Source organism: Amblyomma mixtum, chromosome 2 (genome assembly GCF_055824585.1).
Source record: "Amblyomma mixtum isolate Tamu chromosome 2, ASM5582458v1, whole genome shotgun sequence".
NCBI classification, from domain to species: domain Eukaryota; kingdom Metazoa; phylum Arthropoda; class Arachnida; order Ixodida; family Ixodidae; genus Amblyomma; species Amblyomma mixtum.
Genome location: NC_143013.1, coordinates 212,528,814 through 212,544,987, shown reverse-complemented (window position 1 = coordinate 212,544,987; position 16,174 = coordinate 212,528,814). Strand labels below are relative to the sequence as shown.

The following is a 16,174-nucleotide window of genomic DNA, read 5'->3' as shown; positions in this document are numbered from 1 at the left end:
TTGAGTGATGCTGAGTGTCTTTGTAAGTCTTCTGAGTTGTTTAACGCCGCTAAAGAGTCTATGTTTATATGGGCTTCTCTTAAATTCTATATGTTATTTATAAACTGCATCGGTTGACGGATAACGCAGAGCTCAACTGTAAGCGTGTCGGAGTTGCCTCAGATGTACGAATAATGCGCGACTAACTCGGAATGTCCAGGGCTAAGAAGAGCGGTTCTTCCTCCGTTACTTACGACCGATGTGTCCGTATAAGTTAACACGCTCCTCGACTTATATCGGCCCCCCTCCAAGTTTTTGGGTTTTCTTCAAGATTGAGCTTGGTCGTCATATTTGCGGTTATAGGGGGGGGGGGGGGGGGTTGTCTATCATTTTCAGTGACTATGCTGTCACCTCATTACATACACCTGAAACGGGCGTAAAGGCGTAAGACATCTCGAGATGTCATGTTGCCTTTTCGCTCTTCGTTAAGGTCATTCAGTGCTTTCAAGTGTGCATATTCTTGGGAAGTCGGAATGGGTGCAAGTTTTCACAAGGCCTCGATTTGCGCGCGTTGAGTTCCCATTTATTGTTTCTAGCCCAACCGACTGTCGCCGTGTCCACCCACGGAACTGAGCTGGGTATAGGGTTGAAGCACTTAACCTACAAGAAGTATAGTCATTTCGGTGCCGGCTCTATAATCCCTACACGAGACATCCCCTGAACCAAATTTATCGCGGATGGTATTTTTGCTCATGTTCAAACAACTTCGATAAGCGCGTGGAAATCGTGATGTAAAAAACTGCTTCAGTTCAACTACTGCTGAACCTGGCTAGAGAACGATAGCTATGGCGTATCGGGAAACTATAAGCGGCTTGGCGTCTGTAACGTCAAGTGCGTTCCGGACACTGAATAGGCAGCGGACCCACCCTGCCGCCCCGGCAGGTGGCACTTAATGGTTGATTGCGAGAGTCTGCTCACCCAATGAACGCTGCGGCCTATTGCAGCAGTGCCGCGTGTCTGCCGCTACGTTGTCAGCTCCAGTGCATGCAACCCACATCTTTCTCTCACCACTTCAAGTACGGAGTGTTAAGGTCGCACCCTATTTACACAGGTGTTCTGGGATATGTTAGACACATGTGTTTAACCCATCCGAGATTGATCAGAGTGTTTCTTGGTGGAGCCTAAACTGACCCTACTATTTGCCATGTTTTATTTGGGTTTATGAGTGCAGCCGCTTCTTCCTGCTGACTGTTGCACCACGTGCGAAGCTAATTTTTCATTTGAGGAACCCCTTATATCCCTAATATGCACTGCAGCTATTCCTCGAGTTTCCGCCTCTGCTCTCATTTATTAGGAATGGATGGGGACTGGTACCCAATACATTCCATAAGAGCGCACAGCAGATTACGGCCGACCCTAAACTGACACCGCTATTACTGGTGTGTTATTCGGACTCGTAAGTAGAGCAACGGCTTCCTGTTGACTGTTGCACCACATGCGCAAATAAATTTGTGTTTGCGGATGGTTGGTCCTCATATATATAGAAGTTTTTCCTGGTGTTTCCACTTGTGCTCTTTCTCGTTCCTGAGCGATGGAAGGGCACTCACATCCAATATATCCCGTAATAGAGCACAGCAGATTATGTTCTAGTATCAGGAACACGCAGGAATGCAGGTTGCATTATATATTAACTTTGTTATAATTTCCCTGACCTTAGTTGAGAGCCTTCTGCAATTCTATTGTGTTATCCTGTGAAGTTTTCAGTCGGGTCTGTGTTGTCCATCATGTACAATGCTTTCAATAAGTTTTGTGAGCTGCACAGGGGCCCTTAGTACCACCTGCTATATTGTGGTGTTAGTGAAGAGTTTACCTTTCGTGGTACCTTTCGTCGCATTCGCCAACCTTGCTCGTATGCTGCATGCAGGCATCTCTGTGTGCGGATAAACATTTCATTACCTCGTTCTTCTGGTGCGACTTTTCAGTTTGAGCCACCACATTAAAAGCTGCTGGTCTCTTTCATCATAATGGCGTCTCCAGTCCTTTAGCTCTAAGAACTCAACGGTTGTGCACGGCAGCTACTTGCGCTTTCTGTTTCGTCCATTCTTCAGCGCTGTACCATATAATGACATGTGCTGCGTGTACTACATGATTGCCTCTACTTTTTCCGGTGTCTCATCAGATGGTTCCGGTGAAAGCAGTGAAGCTGTTCTGCACTACTAACGGCATCGGTTGATTCCGTCGCCCATGTTCTATTAACAGTTCGCACGTTTTCTCGTCGGGCACTGGGAAAAAGTGGTGCTGTGATCATTGAATTTGCATAATCAGCATTTAAATACCGCCTCACTAGCTCCTGTTAGCAGTACGAGTCGACTTCATTGGGACAAAATGCTTGCATATTTCTCTCTGCGTCGCATCTATAGTAGGAAACTATCCTGTGTTTGCCCTGTTTTGCGCGTACTCAGTATAGTAAAATCTGTCTGCAAGAGTGACCAATTTCTCTATGAAGGTGCGATTGATCCCCATGCGACGTGAGGCCAGCACTGTATGTAATCAAGGAGAGAGCTGAGTCGGGCTGGTTGGTTCATGTTGAATGGTACGGCAAAACAACGCTGACGGACAGGACGGAAGAATAAGAGACATGTGTCAGCACGTGTCTCTCTTCTTCTTCCGTCCCGTCCGTCAGCGCTGTAGTGTCGTACCATTAACCTGTATGTGTTCCTTATATTAGGCCTCTTGCCACCGTCTCAGGGGAGTCAGTTTTATTTCAGTTTTTTTATTCTGTGATTACCATTGTAGAACATTCTGTTAGAGAAACTGCTACCATTTCTTGTGAATACAATTCGTACATAGCTTGGGAGTAATGTTAAAATATTAGAAGCGCTCCATTTTTCAAAGCCACAAGGCTTTGCAGGAATCTGGAAATGCCTGAGCTGGAAAGCCACACTGAGATTTATTATGTGGAGGCTGTCAAAAAGAAAGAGTGCTCCTGCCCTCTGTCTTCGCCACTTGCGTATAGAAGAATGTAGGAGACAGCAAACTCATTGCCATCATCAGCCTGCTTTAACCTTACCTTCCGCAATTGTGCCCCTTCCCCCTTGTCGTAAATTCACAAGGCACCATTGACATGGTGTGTCGTGGAGTAACAAAAATATTTAAAAAGTTGCCCTGTCTGCGCAAAAGCACCGAAGTTCGGGCCAGTTGGTATTGATCCATCTTGAAAACGTAGCAACACGAAAAAAACGAGGCCAAAATAGACACAGGTACGAAAGGACATATGCTGCACATATGCAGCATATGTGCAGGACATATGTCCTTTCGTACCTGTGTCTATTTTGTTCTCGTTTTTTTCGTGCTGCTACGTTTTCAAGATGGATCAATACCAACTGGCCCAAACTTCGGTGCTTTTGCATAGTATTTCTTCTACATTCCTGTCTGCGCAGCCTAGGGTCCAAGGGGCTTGGGGAATGCGTACATAGAGAAGATATAAAACTTCTCAGATTCCGAAAGTACTTTGCGCTATCTTATTGTGCCAAAATTTAAGGCCAATTCCTTCGTTGCTATGCCATTTTCAGTATGCTGGAAGAATGTGTTGGAATTCAAAATTTCACAAAATTACCGCAGTAGAAAATAAGGTGTTCAACAAGTCTGGAAAAAGCTGAACGTGCAAGAATGAAGACGATGTCAGCGCCATCATGTGTTTTGCCTTCGTCTTCCTTCTTGTGCGTAGCGATGTTTCCAGCCGAGATATGCTAAAACTAGCGTCGCTGTTCATATTAGACAACGCTCCTCCCGACAGCTACAAAAAGGAATAAGGGTATTTTGATGTTTCGTGAACTGTACAATTTAATCGTAGTTTCAATGCAGTGATGTACTGTGCGATACATGTGCATATCAAAATCCAATTATGGTCATAAGTTCCCGGATCCAAGAACAGCAGAAGCGAATAGTATGTGGTGTAATATATGTATGCTGACTGAAGAAGTGTCTCTTTTCTAATGGCAGTGGCATATTTTACCCCCCCTCCATATTAGTAATATTGCAGTAATTAAAAATTGTTTTTTTTTTTTTCACTGAAACAGAAGCCAATCGGATGCACAAAACACTGTCCTGGGAAATATGACAAGATGCCAGAAGGCACACCTTGCTACGTAAGAATAACCCTTTCTAGCCACGCTTTTGTTATTAGGTTGAATTTAACGCGGCACGACTAAAACTGGAAGGGAAAAAATATGCGAGTGTTCATTTAAACCATTTAAATTATTATATTCAATGTTATTCATGTTATACCCTCTAAAAATGCACCTAAGAATTACCATTTATTTTTTGTCCAAAGAAAAAATTCATCACAAAAACTCTCTATGTACCCCACTTCTTGGCCGCTCCCCATATGTGGGCACGCGCCATTGTGCGAGCTTAAAGGTGCACTGAAGAGGAATCTGAACTTGTCTTTTTGCCGCGGGAACTCGATCTACACGTTCCTAGCATTCTTAGAAACTGCGACTTATTGCCCTGTATGGCCGATTTCCCAAATTAAATCGAATTAACGGCCGGCTCCCGCCCTTTTTTTTGAATTCTGCCTCCTACGGTGGGCGGAGTCGACCAACGCGTGGAGTGCCTTTCACCCAGTCCCGTGGCGGCTAGCCGCTCTGCCATCGGCGGAGTAATACGTAGTAGTCCGTAGCAGCAAATAGTCCGCGCGTATTTTTATTTCTGCGGGGTTATTTTGCGGCTATATTATCTGCGAATGAAACTATTTATTCATGGAAACCTAAAAAAACAAAATAAAGCGAAAGCAAAGCCTCCACGGAGCTGGCTGAAAGGAACTTCACGCGTTGGTCGACTCCACCCATCGTACGAGGCAGAATTCAAAAAAAAGGGCGGGAGCCGGACGTTAATTCGATTTAATTAGGGAAATCGGCCATACAGGGCAATAAGTTGCAGTTTCTAAGAATGCTTGGAACGTGTAGATCGAGTTCCCGCGGCAAAAAGACAAGTTCAGAATCCTCTTCAGTGCACCTTTAACAACAACAATTATAGCCAAAATGCCCGTTCCTCCTCTAACCGCGACCAGCCTGTCGTAGTAAATTTTCCTCCTTAAAATTTCACTGTCCTCTTTTCCTGCGCTTTTATGTTTTCTCGTTATCTGGTTCTCGTTATATAATTTGAATATCCGTGGCCTCTTGTCCACATTACATGTGATTCTCAAGGCTATTTCTACTTCTTTCCTCACTGGAGATTGTTGTGACAGTGATGTTTATTTTCAGGGAGGAACAATCTTGCGTTAGGACTGAGTTCCGAAAGAAGGCAAGCGTAGCAGGGGGCGGAAGAAAGATAGGTGGGGGGTGAGATGGAGAAGTTTGCTGGGATAGGGTGGCCGCAGCTGGCACAGGACAGGGTTAATGGGAGAGATGCTGGAGAGGCTTTGGCCTCTCCGATGATGGGTTTTACAGCGCTAGCACTTATAGTGGCATATTCCCCGCATTCAGTCGTTGTGTGTTTGTTTGTCTGGCCCTGTTTCCCTGCAGCCGCTTTTGCGGAAGGCTGCTCACCTGCCCACGGGGTGGTGCTCAATTAGCCCAGGTATATCAGTAATACCTACAGCCTGCCATCGTGTCAGGCGGCAGCTTATTTAATGGTGACAGGATGCTCCGGGAGGCCAACCCGGGTCACAAGGAATTGCAAGCAGCCAAAGTTCCACAAACAGCGGCACCTGCCATAGAAGGACAGTCGCGCATCACTTTTTTTTATTCGAGAAGTCTGCCATGAGGCATAAGTTAACCGCTGCACCACTGTGCCAGTAGTGGTAGGAAGACTCCAATTAACTATGTATAGAGAGAATTGCCAAATCCGTATATATGAACATTAGCCCATTATCACTATACGAACAACCGCCATCCGTGAACAGTGGATCTGAACACCGGAACCGAAGGGAAAAGTGAACTGCCAGCCCGCCTAATTCGCAGTTGGAATAACTACGCAAATGGACCAATATTTTTGTTCGGGAACCGGTCTGCCGGAATCACCTCAAAAAACGGAAAAGCTCTGCGTACGTCTATTTAATAAACCCAATACCTTAATTAGCTTCAGGACTAGGTACTAGTTTCTGTAACACAAGGCACATCTCCTGCCCAAGTTGAGGGTAAACAGCTGTGTGGTATACAGGTGGGGATTCAAGTATTCCCAGATTTTCTGTTCTCTAAAAGAAGTGTGGATGGCACTGAATACTTGTGCAAAATGATGTCTCATCTAGAGAAAAAATATTTAAGAGGCGCTCTCCATATCCTTTAAGTGAGATTTTGCCTTTTTAAACTAGCTTTCAAAGTTAACCGCAAAGCGGCGATCCTTGCAAATAAAATATATTCCGTATACTTAGGCTTTTCTTAGACGCCAATTTCTACATGAAGTTGCTAATTTCGTCTGAGCTCTCCGTTTACGGCAGATTTATAATCTTTAGATTTTATTGAACGATTACCCACCTTAGCTGAAGGTAATACAAGATTAAAGTGCTCGAAAAACACATCATTGATTCTGCAGTATTTGATTCCTGAAATGAAATTCTAGTGCCTAAGGCACCAAAGAGAAATGAACTAACCACATATTGAACGGTATCCCAAATGGTTATAACAATAAATATTACGCGAAGATATATCATGGTGCCTGCGTAAATGTGCTTCCTGCTAATGCCGCGGTTGTCGTGGAATATGCGGTTGAGAAGTTTAACACGGAATTTTCGTGAATGCAATCAGTTTTCAAGAAGCGACAAAGGACAGACGGTGCGGCTCTGTTCTTGGGTTTCGAAGTTTATTGCTCATACAGGGTCTGTTCTGAAAGTAGTAGGACTGGTTTTTTCCTGGGCAAACGGGTGGACAAAACGCGGTCTGCGCGTGCAGGATCGCTGAAAGGGGATATTGGGAATGCTGGGGAAAATCGGCAGCCGGCTCTCGACCGTTGAAGAGAGCAGATCGCTTGTACTGTGAACCCCTGTCGAAACATGTCGTCACGCAGAATCATAGAGCGTTTACTGGATCAGCGATACGCGATCAAATTTTCGTAAATCTTGATAAAACAGGCAAAGAGACTCACGACATGATTAAGGAGGCCTACGGTGACGCTGTCATGGGTAGATCAGGGTTTTTTGAGTGGCACAAGTTGTTCCGAGAAGGTCAGGAAAGAGTGGAAGACGACGACCGCTCCGGACGCTCTTCGACCAGCAAGACCAACGAAAATGTGTAGCGAGTGAAACATTTTCTGAACAGTGATCGTAAGATGAGTATCAGAATGATTTCTGATGTCTTGAGCATTCCTAAAACCCAAGTTTTTGAGATCGTGAAAGAAAACTTAGCCACGAGGAAAGTGTGCGTGAAGTTGGTGCCAGGAGTGTTGTCAGAGGAGCAAAAATCCAACCGGAAAGCGATCTGCCAGGATCGTCTTCATCATGTGAATGAGGACCCCGATTTTTTGGCCAGCAAAAGGCGGGAACGCTGCCTCAGGCCCCCTACAGCCCCGACTGGGCCCCGCCAGACTTTTTTCTATTCCCGAGAATATGAAGAAGAAGGCAGAACACCGACCAAAAAACAATGAACACTTTAAACGACGTTTCGGCTCCCACACGGGAGCCTTGTTCATCGACACTCATCCATGTTCATCGACACAAAATCGACACTCAAGGGGAAACTTCACGGATGGGTAGAGGCGGTTCAATAGGCCGTGACAAGGGAGCTAAACAGCATTCCGGTCCAGGCGTTCCTGGAGGCGTACGAAAACTGGAAAATTCATTGGCAGTAGCGTGTAGGTGCGGAAGGGTGCTACTTTGAAAAATTCTAATCGTCTGTACTATTCTCTCATATAAATTTTATTAAAAAATGAGTCCTACTACTTTCAGAAAATACCCTGTATGTTATGTGCCAAAGTTCAGAAAGCCCGCAAACGTAATAGAAGTTCTGTTGAACGTGTGTTAAATAAGTGGCTCATGCTTAGCTAAGCGGTACGTATCCCCTGCTTTGCTCCATAAAGTTTAAGGTTGTCGCGGCCTTCTCAACCATGCCATGAATATGAGCATTCTATGAATAAAAGTTCGAGAGGTGAGGCCTAAGTAGTAGTAACCATCTACTTACTCTCTGAAATAAATCGTCGGCCTATCGTCTCTCGAAGAAATCACCTGCCTACCCGCTCTCAAAGAAACCATTTACCTACTGTCTCTCATATGGAACAGTCTGCCTACCATGCCTCAAAGAAATCATGTTCCTACGCTCTTTCACAAAAAACCACCTGCCTACTCTCGCTCTTCCATGTTATTGATGATGCCTTAGTTAGAGAGCTCCTTAATGCTTACGTCTAAAGGAACATGAACGCTATTTTAATGTATGTCATCACTGTCCATTTGGAGCAACATTCAAGAACGCATAAGGAAAAAATACTTTATTACGGGGAGACACCTTTTTTACACAGCCCAGTGACCGGCAAAAGGAAATATACTACTTTTATTTCGTGATCGAAAATCGCTTATATATACAAAAACAAAACGTTGCCATTGCCTGGAACCTGTGGGAAACCCAATGTGTAATCTAGGCAACCAGATTTTTTGCTATTGAAAACTTTAAATTGTCAAAGAAACTACTGGAGGTTCGTTCAGGCGAATAAATGTACGTTTAACATTTAGTGCTGCAAGTCGCATTACAAGTAAAGAGTGTGAACTCTGTCAAGCGTTTTACAAGGCAATCGACTTTTCTACCGTTGTCGAGATCAGATCCCAGGTTATAATATAATTCAAAAAATTGTTGTTCATTTAGTAAACTGTTTTTCATGCATGTGGCAGAATCGCTCTATACAAAATGTGTTCCTTTATTTTGAATGGTTTTGAAGCAAGTGAAATGGACCTATAAGTATTTGCTTCCTTTACACCCATGTTTGCGAACCGGAACAAAAGCAAAGGGCTGGTGAAGATCCCGTACTGATAGCATATAGAACATGCGTTGCCGAAGGCCATTCAACTTTCAGCAGGCTAAATGCTTATGTTAAAGAAACACTTCTTTTGGCACCATTATGGATCTGTCTTGGAAGTGGTAATTGCTGTGTGACCAGCTCCACATTGCAGATAATTGGAGCCTCCTGCCCGAAAATGAAGAGCGAATAAATAATATCATGAATATTACTATTAATATTAATGAAGTAGACTCATTGTTAGTTTATTAAACATAACTTAACATGCGAATTGTTGTGAGAACAACGCTCTTCCCCAAAATAGCCGGCGCGGTAGCTCACCCTTTACATTGCTTGGCTGCTGACCCGAAAGACGTAGGTTCAAACCCGGCTCCGGCTGTCACAATGAAATGGAGGCAAAATTATAGAAACTCGTTTACCGTTCGATGTCAGTGCCAGTCAGTGAGTTAGTACATAGAAGAAGGACAGCACCGTGATCGAACTTTGCGCATGGTGTTCCGCTTGTAGGGTGTCTAGCGTACGATGCCTGAACTGAAAACAGTGTACGTAACTTTGTTTATTCTTTATTTGAAGGATCTCACGCTTGAGTTTTCCCAGTCCATGGACGAAGGAAAATGGTACCCTTGCCCGCTCGGGACATGTAAATACGGAACTTGCGTGAGGAATGCCAGCGACGAAATGTGCAGTCGGGTAGGAACACTTAAGAATGAATAAAGAAGTGCTGATTCCACTGTGCCTGTCTTTTTCTTGGCTATAAATATGACCACGGAGTAGGGAAATTCCACTCGCAAGGTATCATGAAGTGCGAGAATATAATTCATCGCATACTGGAGACCGCAAGTAATAGATTAGCTCTTCCAATCGCAGACACGCTTGAAGCCATCGTATTTTTGGAAATCATGACATTCATCTTAGTGTTTTATGAAAAAACTATTGCACGTAAAGGACCTCGCCGGCCGAGAAAAAATTTTTCGTGTTCTTGAAAACAAAAAATGGTAATAGGAGAACAAAAAAAGAAAAGTAAGCATTATATATTCTAACATACAGAGTTTATTTCAATAGTTCTTTGCTAGCAGGGAACAAAGGAATTAATTAGTGAATTTGCTGTGAAAGTTGGCTGGCCCCTTAAAAGAATTTGACACTGGCTGAATGAGCATTTCAGCGGTACATTAACGTGGGAATGGTTGTTCGAATTCATCTTTTCTAGAAGCAGTTGCAGCACACTGCATCGGCAGAGGAAGCTATATCTCACATCAGGATGGTCTGCCTGAACGTAGCATGCTCCCTTTTATGCATGGCATAACAGCTCCCGACTTCCAGCTGATACAACCTAGTTGACGTTATAGAAGCAAAGTACAATAGTTGTACCTTTGATGAGTTCCGGAAACTTTATAGAAGTGTTGATGTTTTACAGCACTTCTAGCACTCTACGTAGACGACTTGTATTCTTCATTACTACACTGCAGATGCCATGGTGCTTCAGCGGCTCTCACGTTCGGCTGTTGACCTTAAGTTGAAGTGTGAAATCTCGATCGCGGCGGCAGTATTTCGGTACAGATGTACCGCAAAGGCACCTGCGACCTCTTATGCGACCATTCGGGTTGACAAGCTCCACTTGGTTGAAATTAGTCCGGTACAGCGGACTCGGCTACACCGTTCGAGACAGCGAAGGACAGTTTTCAAAGGGCAATAGTTAACCGTATTTTCCATTCTGCCTCGTAAGCTCCTTAAGGCAAAGAGAAAAGTAGCGTTATGACTGAATGGGCACCTGCACAACTTACATAAAGGAAAAAACAGAACACGGCTAAAAACAATGCCGGAGAGGTTTAATGCGAGAACAAATAAATAGCAGCGGAAGGAGACGAGGACTAGACGAGACAACAAGGACGGCGCTGAACTTCCAACTTTTATTTCCAACGAATCGTGCGAACATATATGCACTCTGAATATCCTTGAACAAGCTCTGAACAAACTAATCCTTGAATACGTTGAGCACTCTATTGACAAATTTGGCTGCATTACCTTTCAGAACGCAGCTGGAGTTCCAGTCCGAGGTTTTTTAGAACTTTTAACCTTTTATTTAGAGTCAACCTACATCCTGTCTGAAGGGACACCACACCTGCAAAAACAGGGCGTATGCATCGGGTCTTGCATTGCCCCAGCCATTAGTAACCTTGTACTTGCTCATTTAGACCGTCTTTTAATCTCATCCTTCACCGACGCGGTGGCTCAGTGGCTATGGTACTCGGCTGCTGACCCCAAAGACGCGGGTTCGATCCCGGACGCGGCAGTTGCATTTCTTTGGAGGAGAAATTCTAGAGGCTCGTGTACTGTGCGATGTCAGGGCACGTTAAAGAACCCCAGGTGGTGGAAATTTCCGGTGCCCTCCACTACGGCGTCTCTCATAGCCTTAGTCGCTTTGGGACGTAAACCCCATAAAACCAAACTAAAACCCAATCTCATCCTTCAAAGACCACAACTTTCGCAGGGTCTTTAGGTTTGTAGATGATTTTTAGTTGTTGTTGATTGGGACGCGCAGGCAATTGAACGTGCCGCTAGAAAGATATTGGGCACCTTTGGAACGGTGATGAGGCCTCTTGGCCTAACACACGAACTCCCAGTGAACGGCCAAATTAGGTTTTTAGATATCAGGCTTCACTTTAATGGTGATGGTGTCTGCTGGGGCTATGTTCCGTGTGCCAAAAAACCGCTTCTGCCATTCAACTCTGTACACTCAAAGCTCGTTAAGCGAGCCATCGCCACATCCTGCTTTAAAAACGCCCTTAGCAAAGGTTGCCCGCATCTCGCCGCAGGAGCGTTCAACCATCAAGCCGATAGGCTGAGCAGTGCCGGTTATTCGCAGCACCTTCTCATTTCGGTTGCTGAAGGCCTACTCAAAAAGTAGCGCACTGACATAAGTGTGACGCCGACGCGCAGCTTAGGCAAAAGGTAGCTGTGATACTTTACATTCACAAGCTGTCACACAACCTGAAAAAGGTAACGCAGCGGTACGACCTTTAAGTCGTCTTCTCTGCTCCTCAAAAGCTGTCAAAGCTGTTCAAGATGACTGATCGCGAGACAGCGAAGCAAAAGAACGGTGGAAAGAAGCATCGGCGGCTATTTTTTGAAGGCGCAGAAGGCGTAGTATATGAAATTCCGTTAAACTGTGGTAAAACTTATGGTGGCCAAACTGGGAGATGCGTGAATGACAGGTTGAGGGAACATGCCAAAAACGTAGATAATGCCCTTAAAGGAAAAGATTTCGAAGGCCTTCTGGCCGCCCACTGCCTTACGTGTGAAGAATGTTCCTCAGATCTTACTAGCACCGTCATTAGAAAAAAGAATAATCAACGTGTAACGCGCGAAATCATTGAATCGGAGTTGATTTATAATCGGGGAGACGCATGTGTTAGCTCTGCTTCTATCACTCTTTCTGATAAAGAGCTGACATATTTACGCTTGCACTGACGATGACGCCGGATTGTTCAGAATGCATATATGTTTGCAGGATTCGTTGGAAATAAAAGTAGGAAGTTCAGCGCCGTCCTTGTTGTCTGGTCTAGTCCTCCTCTCCTTGCGCTGCTATTTATTTGTTCAAGACATGTACCAACACACCCAATTTTCCACGTTAGTTTAATGCGAGCTTCTGCGCACGAGCTTTCAAACATTCTTATGTCAGTTTCTCTGAACAGAAAGATATATAACCGCTATTTCATGGAACAGAGATGTGCAGAGAATTGACGCCATCGTTCTGGCACAGCTGGAGTCTCAACCGTCACGGTAGGGCAGCCGCAGCATCCTTTATCGCATTTCAAATTTATCACCATTTTATTTACATACCACACCTGTGGCGACAAGGTATCAGCTTTGGCTTTCACATTTTGCGGCCGTCTGTGCTCACACTGCTTCTGCTCACCGCCACCTGAAAAGGAGAAAAGATTCAAACACGACTTCTCCCAGGCGCCTACGACACTGCTGAGATTGGTAGTCACGGCAACGTCGGACGGGAAGTATCTCGACGGCACAACACTGAAAGCACGTGCTAGTGCGAGCCGGCGTACACCGAAAACGCGGATACACACAACGCTCTGTGTGCCCGATTTAGGTGTTCGTTTGGTCTATTCTCGCTGTTACCACTAGTATTGTGAATTAGCCATTCTCCTGAAATTCGACCCTTCTGAACTTTCACAGGCACGTTTGCTCAAGAAGATGGCTCTGTAAAAGAAGAAAAAAAAACATAGAAATGTCGAAAGCTGCTGGCGCTGCACCGAGATGCAGGTTATTTCGAAATAAAGGTTGTACTGCGGATGCTATTTCTGTTCAAGTTATACGGGAACACTAAAACGAAAAAAAATCAGCAATGCCCCATCAGCTGTCACCGCAAGCAACGCACAAGACCACTTTGCATGGCAGAAACGTTAAACAATGAGCAGCTTTATAATTTATTAAACATTTTTCGGAGAATAACTGAATTTATCAAATGAACTGATTACGAAAATAAGTGCTGAATTACCAAGTAAAAGAGTTTAAACACCTCTAGGAAGTGCAGTTGCATTAGGTAAAGCCCCACCGTATCTCCATTTACAATGCGGAGTCGTATTACATCCGGTGCGAAATAAAGCAAACGGCAGTACAATTGATATGGGAACCAACATGTCCATATCTTTGCGATAACCAGAAAAGAGAAGCACAGACTTTCCCGGAGGTTAAGAAAACCAAATGAAGGTGCTCATCGGTCACAGTTTTATGTGCCAAATAATTTGGTGGACGCCGAGTAAGATAGTCGACTTTTAGCTTTGTCCGCCTTGCCGCGTAGTCGAGTAAGTTTGCCCTTTCTTGACTAAACCAAGTATACAGAGTTTGATCGCCACCACTGTTCCAGGCGCAGAAACATACCCTGTGCCTTACTTAAATCAGCTAGGCTAGGCCGACAAGAAAACGAGTATCATTTATAAATATGGCGTTCCAATCAACCTAACACCGCTAGGTTTAGACTGCAATCGCTCAAGAAACCTGCTGACCTCTCCGGAGGTCCCGAATCCCTCCAGAAATTTAAACCAGCGCCGCCTTGCCTGTTTGCAATGCGCTATGACAGCTGGCGAACGCGGCTGAGCCAGGGCGTGTGGTGATTTCATTTCTAATTAGGTTTTAACTCTTGCGTTATTTCAGGGAAGCGCATTGCCATTTTGTCACCACAGTGTCAAAGCTAAAACGAATTGTGATAAAGTAATCTCTTAAATTTACCCCGCCTGCGTCAATGAAACCTCTTTTGCGCGAAGCTCACTGGTGCCAAGCAACCTGTAGCGTCTATGAACCAGCACCTGGAGGAAATGGCTGAGATACAGTCCAAAAAATAGCCAGAGTTCTGGAAGGATTGATAGGGATTGAGACAGGCTGATTTCAGAAGTGTAAAACACAGCCGTTCCTCACGTCGCTAATATTTTGTAGATCCTACTGTTGGCACAATTGATTAGCGGGAAAATTACAAAGGTGTCGGCACCTGACAAAACACTGCGATAAGCCCGTGTATTTCCTGCATTGTTATGGACTACAGTGATTGCCTACTGCACATGCTCAGAATAAGCTCGTATCTTCTATTGCGCAAGCATTTCGTCACTGCCGGTCCGGCGAAACGGGTTGCTACATCGCCATTGTCTGTATATCTAGGTGGCAGCCAAAGGCGGCAGCTGCGGCACCTAGGTCAAGTGACCTTGTGACGCTATCACAATCTTCCCACCGTGGCAGGTGGTAGTTCAATTAATGATCGGTCGTGAGGATTCTCTCGGGAAGAGCAACACGGGTCTCGCAAGGCCCACTGATGGCAGCACCTGCCATTGCAGGGAAGGTGCACATAGCTTAACCGCTGCACGATTGCGATGACAGTGGTTTGAGGACCCCCAGTGATCTAAGAAGGTAAAATAGAGAATGGCCAATTCTGTACATATGGGCAATAATTCATTAAAGCCATCGCGCCATAACCATAAGGAGGAGCTTAAGCTTCAGCTCCACTTTAAGTGCGCTAGTAATAAGGCCCCCACTCACCGATTTCTTTGATACTTGCCTAAACCCTGCTTGTCCATGAAATCCCAGCGTGGAACCGAAGCCGAAGTAAGAACCAAAGCGGTAGTGCACCTAACTTTCACTAGGCCTAACGACGCTAAATCGCTAAAGCGCTATTCTACTGACCACTAAGCACGGTGTAAATTTAAGAGCAGTAGCAAAGACGATGTCCTGGAACCGTAGTTCAGTGAGGCTGAAGTAAAATTATGTAAACTGACCACAATATAATCATGTGGAACAGAAGTCACCATGCAAAGGAAGACGAATCTAATAAAATTCTTCAAATGAGAAGATTTAAAAGAAAGGACCTCATTATCTTTTCAGATCGATTGTTTATAGCTACCTTGCATACGTGTAAGGACGTGGTCAAATGGTGCATGGCAGTTTGCCTCTGAAGAGCTGTAAGACGAGCTGGGCGACTGTTGTTATGGCTAGACATGTTCTAGTAGTAATCATAGAAAGTGTGCCAAAAGGGAATAAGAGAAGTAACCTGGTAATGATTTCAGTAAACTTTTTATTCTTTCTCTGTCTTTAATACGTCCTCCAATGCATCCTTCACTTGAAAGAGCAAAAGCCCTAGGCATCGCCAGTTTGTAATGCTTTTCATAAAGTATAGATGGCGACAGAGTTTTCTCAGTTCTGTCCCTTCAGCGGTACTACTTTGATAAACTACTGACGTCTAAGTGAAAGCTCTATATATCTTTCCAAACCACCCGCCACACTGCGCTAAGGTTCCCAGTTCCTTCATTGCATCCCTGAATGAATTAAAAAAAAAGAGCTCTTTGCATTGGCAAGTAGAAGTGGTTTGAGCACTTGTTATCAGATGACGCCGTAATAAGAGTCTAGGAGGAAAAAAAACGTGAAACGCCTATGATAACGCGCAAAAGCATGAACACATGGTCCCAACGAAACCACTTCTGTAAGCTGTCGTGTTTATTCTCATTGCAGCCGTCCCGCATGATGCTGGAAACGAGTAATGTAAAACGCCCCTATGAAAAAAGAAACAAAGTACAAGTACGTAAATTACGAAAAACACACGAAAGTACAGAGGCCTTTCAACTGGCATCAAGTAATAGTTGTAGACCTTTATTCTACCATAATTTACAGGCCGAGCATGTCGACCGCCTTGGCGACCAGAAGTCGCTGTTCTTCCTCCCCTTCAGCGCCAAGCCAGACTGGCATCAAATAAGCCAAT

The 16,174-nt window shown here is 44.6% G+C and overlaps 1 protein-coding gene across 1 annotated transcript in view; it reads left to right on the top strand.

Annotated features, from left to right (window-relative positions):
* The window catches only part of LOC149362487 (evasin P546-like), a 47,937-nt gene extending 38,304 nt beyond the window's left edge, over positions 1-9,633 (top strand). The window contains exons 6-7 of the mRNA XM_089568312.1: positions 4,059-4,127; positions 9,493-9,633. Of these exons, the coding sequence (XP_089424438.1) occupies positions 4,059-4,127; positions 9,493-9,633 (210 nt within the window). The remainder of the gene's footprint in view (positions 1-4,058; positions 4,128-9,492) is intronic.
* The last annotated feature ends 6,541 nt before the right edge of the window (positions 9,634-16,174 follow it).